Source organism: Colletotrichum siamense (genome assembly GCF_013390195.1).
Source record: "Colletotrichum siamense strain Cg363 chromosome Unknown KSG_Cg363_contig10, whole genome shotgun sequence".
Classification (NCBI taxonomy): domain Eukaryota; kingdom Fungi; phylum Ascomycota; class Sordariomycetes; order Glomerellales; family Glomerellaceae; genus Colletotrichum; species Colletotrichum siamense.
The window spans coordinates 1,488,151-1,495,277 of NW_023501023.1; the positions used below are offsets into that span (position 1 = coordinate 1,488,151).

Genomic DNA, 7,127 nt, shown 5'->3' on the forward strand with positions numbered 1-7,127 from the left:
AGTACTCACAGTGTGATCATAACCATTTTTGGGGCTGGAGCCCTTATTCTTGCCGAGATCATCTTCATCATCATCCCATTCAGCTTTATGTATGCTAAACAATGAGGAGCATTACCATCTTCATTACGCGGTATCGATTTTGAGCAACCGGTATGCTCATCATTCAGGGCTCTTTCCAATCTGATAGTGGTTCTCATACTTGCCATTCTGATACAGCGGCACTTCTTCCATTTGAAATTGAAAGTGTCTGACCCCCGACTGATCAAACGGTCCCGTTTTCTCATCGTCTGCCATCTCGGAGCGTTCACGGAGGTTGTGGCGTACGTGAGATGCTCCCGATGACCACTCAAACCCGCTGAAGAGCTGCATATAAATGGCGCAGTTCACGCATATCTGATCTATTACCAGACAATGTCATCTTTCAGCACTACAGATGTTTATGTTACAGTACACAATGGAAAGACCAAAGGACCAGCATGTTTGTTACAAATATGCAAGAGACACCCGCCCATCGCTCCCATGTAGCCTTATCGTCCAGCGTCTCCTCAGCTTGGTTATTTGGCAGCAATACGGAAGAGAAGCCCATGCCGACCTGAGAAGCTGCGTGCTATGGTGAGGGTGATGATCACTGATAAGCCAGTCAGTAACAGGATTCCCATCAGTCACCCCATCTCCAAGACCCAAAACATTTTGGGCCAGCAGTATTGTCGATAGATCAACTTCGAAATATATGACTTCCATAAACAATGTCTGCAGAAATGGTAGGCCTGAGCTGCAGAGCGTTCCTTGCAATGCGCGAGTAGACGGGCATATATGAAAGCACTTATATCAGTCCCTATGCTACCATAAATCTGGATGATCTTGATTTATCATCCTCGCGAGCGTCACGTCAACTGGCTGAAAGGTAATCTCAGAGATCTTTATAAAAAGCTCGTAGTCTATTTCCTCCATTCCCTCGAGCCATCTCTGATCGTGATCTTCCTAATTCTATCGATCCAAATCCGCAAATCGTAAACTTTTCCCATCCAAGAACACCCATCATATCGAACCCACCCCTACGCCTCCAGCTTCTCCTCAGGCCACCTCACCTCATACCCACCAACCGTCTTCTGCACCTCCAAATCACCGGGGTCATTCTCAAAAAGCGGCTTCTCCATCCTCTTATCCACCACCTGCTCGACCACAAACCCCCTCTCCCGGCACACATCAAAGAACGCCAAATCCTTGTGCCTCAACCACGGCCGGTAACTCGTGAAAAACACATACGCCACCGCGTCCCTTCTCCTCGCCAGCGCCATCTCAATCGTATCCACAAGCTTCCCGTGCTCCGAATGCCTAAACAGCAGATCCGCCAGCACCAGCACATCAAACCTCGCCCCCTCCCCTTCCCCCAGCTTCTCAAACAACGGCACCACGTCCGCGCCCCAAACATACCCCGCCGGGACCACCACACCTTCCAGGTCCCCCGCCTCGTCCACGTTCTTCTGCATCGTCTGCACAATCTCCACGTCCGGGAAGTCCGTCACCACAACCCTCTTCGCGCCCAGGATCCCCGCCGTCAGCGAGGGCAAGCCCGCGCCCGCGCCGAGCTCGAGCATCGTGCGCCCCCGCACCCGCGCCGGCTCCGCCTCGAAGTAGTCCGAGACCACGCGGCTGCCGTTCCATAGGTGGTGCGCCTCCGTCGGCGAGTAGCCGACCAGGTGCAGCGTGAGCACGCGGCCCGAGGCGAGCGTGTGAGACTGCGTGGTCGGCGGCGGCGTGGGCGGGTAGTAGTCCTCCGGGTCCTGGAAGAGGTCGCCGGTGTCGCCGTCGGCGACGTCGCTGACTGGGCTCATTTTTGGTGAGAAGTTGGATGGAGGGGTCGTTGATGGCGGGGGAGGGGCAGAAATTTCGTGGACCCCGCGATGAAGGACTGTGACGTGATTTGAGACCTCGGTTGCTCAGCAGGCCTATTGATTTGTCTGTGTGACTCCAATGAGTCTAGTGAATTGTTAGAAGTGATATGAGTGAGATTTGAGCAGGGACTCTCACCTAAGTGTGCGTGGTTGTGGTTGTGAGAAGACGAGTCGGGTTTTTCCAGACTTTTTTTTTGCGATGAGGTGGTTGTGGGTACAGTGCGCGCTGCCCCTCCATCACCCCTCTGGTTCACATAAGATAGATGGTTCTACTGTGCGAGCGCTTATCTCGCACTCAACCAACTCCAGACGAAGATCGACTCCCTGAGAGTGGCATCAAGCCTGAAATATCTTGAAATAATGGTCAGATTAGTTGTACTAAGAATTTGAATGCATCGGCTCCATGCCAAATGTGCAGAACAACGCCTCCTTAATGCTATTAAAACGCGCGCCCCATGATGCCAATAAACCAGTAACGATTCTCCGCCTCAACCAAATCTCTGCTTCGCCAGCTCCTTCAACCCCTTCATAACCCCCTCCTCCCTCTCCCGATACTCCCTCACTCTCTCCTCCCTCTCCGCCGCCCTCGCCCTCGCGACCTCCTCCCGCCGGATCTCCCTCTCCGTCTTCTTCCGCTCCTCCCGCGCCTTCATCGCCCGGTACTCCGCCACCGAGTCCCCGCCCCCCATGAGCTCCTGCTCCCCGACCTCAACCTGCCCGTCCCCGCCCTTGTCCGCGAACCCCTTCATCTTGTCGTTCACCAGCGCCCGCTTCTCCAGCTTCCGCTCCCTCGTCCCCGCGTCTGCGCGCGGCACCAGCTCGTCCAGCCGCTCCCGCTGCTGCTTGCGATCGTCCTTCCTCTGCGCCCGCAGATCCTCCACTTGCGCCTCCCGCTCGCGCTGCGCGTCCTCGGCGAGGTTCTCCCGGCGCAGCGACAGGTCCGCGAGACTCGGAATCCCCGGCCCGGAGCGCTGTCCGCCCTCGCGAGCGGTAGGCGGCAACATCGGCCCCAGGTCGTCGTCGTCATCATCATCATCAACGTCATCGCGCTCCTCCTCCTCCTCTCCATCCCTGTCCACATCTTCCTCAGTCCTCCCCAGCGGCGCATCCTCCGGAGCCCTCTCCTTGGCAGCCATGAACATCTCCGGATCATACCACCCGGAGCTCAACTCCCCGCGGTTCCACTTCCCCATGAAACTCTTCCACCGACCCCGGACCTCCCGCTCGTCCATGTCGCGCATGTCCTTCTGCTTCTGCAGGTCCAGGTAGTACGCCAGCAGCGGCCTGAAGACGTCCAGATCGTTCTTCGAAAGCGCGCGCGCGTCGTACGGCAGCGCCGCCGCCGCAGAAACGTCTTTGCTGCTGCGCGCGCTGCTCTCCCGCGGGCTGTCCCGGTGGTGATGCCGGTGGCTCCTGTGCCGATGGTGGTGGTGCCGTCGCCCCTCATCCCTCTCCTCTTCGTCGGACCTCCTCGGCCTCTTCGCCCGATGCTCCTCGTCGACCGGCGACCGCCGTCTGACATCCCCGCGTCTCCGCTCCGGCGATCTCGACCGCGACCGATTCCGATTCCGATCTCCCAGCATGACGGTGCTCCGTAAAACTTTCTTTGGTGTGTTCGGTGCAGATGAGACGGTGATAAGAAAAAGGCAAGGCAAGCCGATGGAAGGTCAAGGGGGTTGGCGAACAGATGTCCAGACTTGGGACAATCAAGCTTTTCCTCACAACCAACACGTCAAAACACGCCCCCTTGGTCCCAACTTCCTTGTGAGGAACGGACGGTAGCTGACAGGGATCTCCCTACAGGCGCGAATCGTCACCGCGTCGGTGGGGTCGCCGTCGTTTTGTTTGACTACAGTTTCAGTGCGTTTGGGACCCGCAATCCCGCGAAAAAGAGTGCGAAAGCCAGCCGATCAGCCGAGAGTTCGTTCGCCGTCTGAAGAATATGGCGAAAGGATTGACGAATGTAACCGTTTAATCTTGCTGATGCTGCAGGCAATGGAAGGTTAATTGGGGGGCAATTCGGATGAGCCGATGCTGTGCGTTCCTCTTTGCTTTTTTGGTCGTTCGGCGTTTGTAGTTGTTGAAAGGAAGAAAACGCCCACCGTAGCGGGCAGAGAAAAAGGCTGGGGCTCTGCGCTGGGTGGCTGGGTGGCTGGGCACCCGGAGCCGTGGGTACCCCAAATTCGGCCCCGGAACTTACCACCTCCCCCGGCCAGAAGGTGCCGGCTTCCCCTCATGAATTATCAACGACGGTCCCCGAGAACGCCCTGCACCCCGGTCGTTCCATATCGCCGGGTCTGTCAGCCACGTCCCTGTCGAAATTGAGATGTTTCAACGTTCAGCAACCCAGGCATGACTGTCAAGGAGGGCAAGAAGCGAGAGACTTGGAAACAAGAAATGGGAGTGATAGACAGCGACGTATATTCGTCAGGACGTAGCCTGATCCCGAGATCTGTAGAACCTCGATAAAACCTCTATACAACATAATCTTCGACAGCCAATGGCGGGTATCGACATTGCAAAAATGAACACCGAACGATGCAGAGACCTTATCACGGCAGAAACATGCCGGCCTTCCAGACCATTCCCGTTTCCCATCATCCCAGCCATGCCATCGTAAACATATACCACGAACTTTAAATCTCATTCTACGACAACTCCCAACGGGCTTCCCCTCCTCGTCTTCATGACTCGGGTAAAGGATTGTTGTGTATCGTGCAACCGAGACACTGGCAGTCGTCGCCGCAGGGACACGACGAAGTCTCGCCGGCGCAGCCATCCCCGTCAAAGGGATACGTGACGAAGAAGAAGTCGCTGGCTGACAGCGCCTGTTCCTCGCTCAAGCCCGACGCGGCATCCGATGGCGTCTGCGGTGCGGGGGGCGAGCCGCCGCTCTCGCCGTTTGTGTGTTTTTCGACTCCACGGACTCCAGCTCCGTTGGTTGTCGCTTCCGAGTGCCCGTTGGCGCCGTGGGTACCGTTCGTACCGCCATTCGTCGCTGCATATCCATCCTCCATCATGCTGTTCCACGCAGACCGCACGTAATCCTGAGTCGCGTCGTTATAAGGGTGGGCAGCACATCCGACACACTGACATCCGTCGCCGCAGCTGCACATGTGCGATGTCGATTCATCCATGGCGAGATTCGTGCCTTCAGGTACAAAGCCAAGGGGCGCGGGCATGTTGAATCCTGCCGGTTGTGGCGAAGGCTGTCCGTACTGCAGAGCCTCCATTGTCTGCCTCCATTGAGCAGGTTGCAGAGGCGACATGTAGGATCCGTACTGCGGCGGGTAGGTGAAGATGGTAGGTTGGAAGTAAGACTGATACATGCCTTGTGGCATGGCAATTGGTGTCTGGAAAGGGGATATGGCCATTCCGTTTGGTGACATATGACCGTTCAAGTGGCCGTTCGGAGCCACATTCGTGTTGATTGGCGGCGCTGCTTTGCTGGAGCAGCAGCCGCCCGTCTTTGGTTTCGGCTGAGTCTTTGGGCTCGATGTGACGCTGGACGATTGCGTTGTGGTGCCTTCACTTTTGCTCGCTCCTCCGCAACATGAGCCCCCTGTGCTAGCGGTTGTCGGTGTAGGCGCCGGAGGCGCAACGGGAGCCTTCGCAGCTCCTCCTCCGCAACAAGAGCCTCCATTTGATGCCTTTGGGGGCGCTGGTGGTGGCGTCACTTTCGGTGTGCTCGCTGTTGATACTGCACCATTCTGTGCCATCATCGCCCCTGGTGGAAACATGCCGGGCATTTGCGGGAACATAGGGTACATGATGGGCTGGTGGAAGCCTCCGTTGACGGCGCCCATCATGGACATGGCCCCGTACTCCATCCCGGGCCTTGGCGCCTGCATGCCCGCCATTCCGTTCGCGTGGGGCAAGGCGTTCGCCTGCGCCATGTCGTAGGGCGGCAGGATGTTAACATGAGCAGCGTCCATTCTCTCCAGGTTGGCCGGGTCGAAGGACTGTTTGCGACTGGCGGCTTTGGCGGCCGGTTTCTGGACTCGGAAGGAAGCGGCGGGGGCCTTTGTCGGGGACATTGGCGGGGCATCGCTGGCGGGCGACTCGGCCTTGACGACGCTGGATGTGGCGGACGACTCGGTGGGCGTGCCGGCGGTACTCGAACCGCAGCCGCATTTTTGCTTCCTGGGGATGGCGGCGGTGACGCTGCCGCAGCCGCAACCGCGAGCGGGCGGGTGAGGACATGTGCTGAGCGGGCGACCAGGCTTTCGTACGGGGACCATCAAACGCTCATTCGCGTGGGTGCATTTTGTGGAACGATGACCACGGATGCATGGCTCACTGAGCGACGAGCGCGATCACAGGTCAGCGTCTTCAGGGTCTCAAAGTCGGGCGATGCGGGGTTGGAGTAACAAGCAGACAAAGCGCAGTGTTCAATAAGGCAGTGAGCGCGGAAGTGAGGAGGGAAATGCGACGAGGGGCGCGACAGGAGGGATGGACGGCAACTTACCAGGCCATCTTCTGGCCGTTGATGAGCGGCATGGCGGGCGGTGGTTTGGTGATATCGGTGTCTGGCGAGGCAGGTAACGGAGGGAGAAATTTTGGCGAGTATCGGCTCGTGGGAGTGAAGACAAGGACGATGAAGCTCACGAAAGAAATCGAGCAGCGACGATTCTCGCTTTGGCTCTGACTCCTGCAGACCTTGGACCCTTGGAGTGAGCCGCAAGGTGAAACATGGAGGCGGGCGCCGGTTCGAAGGGTACAGTGTCCGTCTAGCAGGCAACGGATGTAGTCAGAGGTGATTGTACGTATCGCATTTGCAGTTTGGCGGAGGGCTGAGGGCGACGATCGATGAGCCGGTGTGGTTGAGAGTGAGTGTTCAGGACGGCGAGGGTGGGCGAGGTGTTGTTCAGTGCAGTCAATCCGACGACGATACAGGGCGGGACGAGAGACCGGAGATTGGAGATTGGCGAGAAAATGGAACGGCGGCTGAGGAATGTGGAAGAGGTGAGTTGACTGAACTGCAGTCTGGGTCGGCGAAGGTAAAGAATGGCAGCCCAGGCAGGCCAAAGTGCACTTGACAAGGACTTGGAAGCACGAGCACCAGCACCAGCACAAGCGTCCGGGACGGGAAAGCGAGTAAGGCCAAAGGTACGACTCAGACGCAGCGGCGGCGGCACGGGCACGGCGGCAGAAATGTTTGTGGAGGGATGGCAGCAGTTGTTAAGGCCGGGGCGGTCGCTAAAAGAGAGAGAGCAGCCCCTCCAGGCTCTA

The 7,127-nt window shown here is 57.8% G+C and overlaps 3 protein-coding genes across 3 annotated transcripts; all 3 read right to left on the reverse strand.

Annotated features, from left to right (window-relative positions):
- Window positions 1–1,055: 1,055 nt before the first annotated feature.
- EFM7-0 (Protein N-terminal and lysine N-methyltransferase EFM7) lies at window positions 1,056–1,835 on the reverse strand (the record flags this gene model as incomplete). Its single annotated transcript, XM_036646150.1, has 1 exon — window positions 1,056–1,835. One exon carries the CDS (start codon window positions 1,833–1,835, stop codon window positions 1,056–1,058), a length of 780 nt encoding a protein of 259 aa, XP_036488772.1.
- Window positions 1,836–2,383: 548 nt separating this feature from the next.
- Window positions 2,384–3,478, reverse strand: CGCS363_v014302 (Uncharacterized protein; the record flags this gene model as incomplete). The annotated part of the gene is made up of 1 exon (XM_036646151.1): window positions 2,384–3,478. The coding sequence occupies one exon, from the start codon at window positions 3,476–3,478 to the stop codon at window positions 2,384–2,386; it is 1,095 nt and encodes a 364-aa protein (XP_036488588.1).
- A 1,101-nt stretch (window positions 3,479–4,579) lies between these two features.
- On the reverse strand, window positions 4,580–6,395 carry grisea (the record flags this gene model as incomplete). The annotated part of the gene is made up of 2 exons (XM_036646152.1): window positions 4,580–6,194; window positions 6,364–6,395. The coding sequence occupies 2 exons, from the start codon at window positions 6,393–6,395 to the stop codon at window positions 4,580–4,582; spliced, it is 1,647 nt and encodes a 548-aa protein (XP_036487959.1).
- Between the last annotated feature and the right edge of the window lie 732 nt (window positions 6,396–7,127).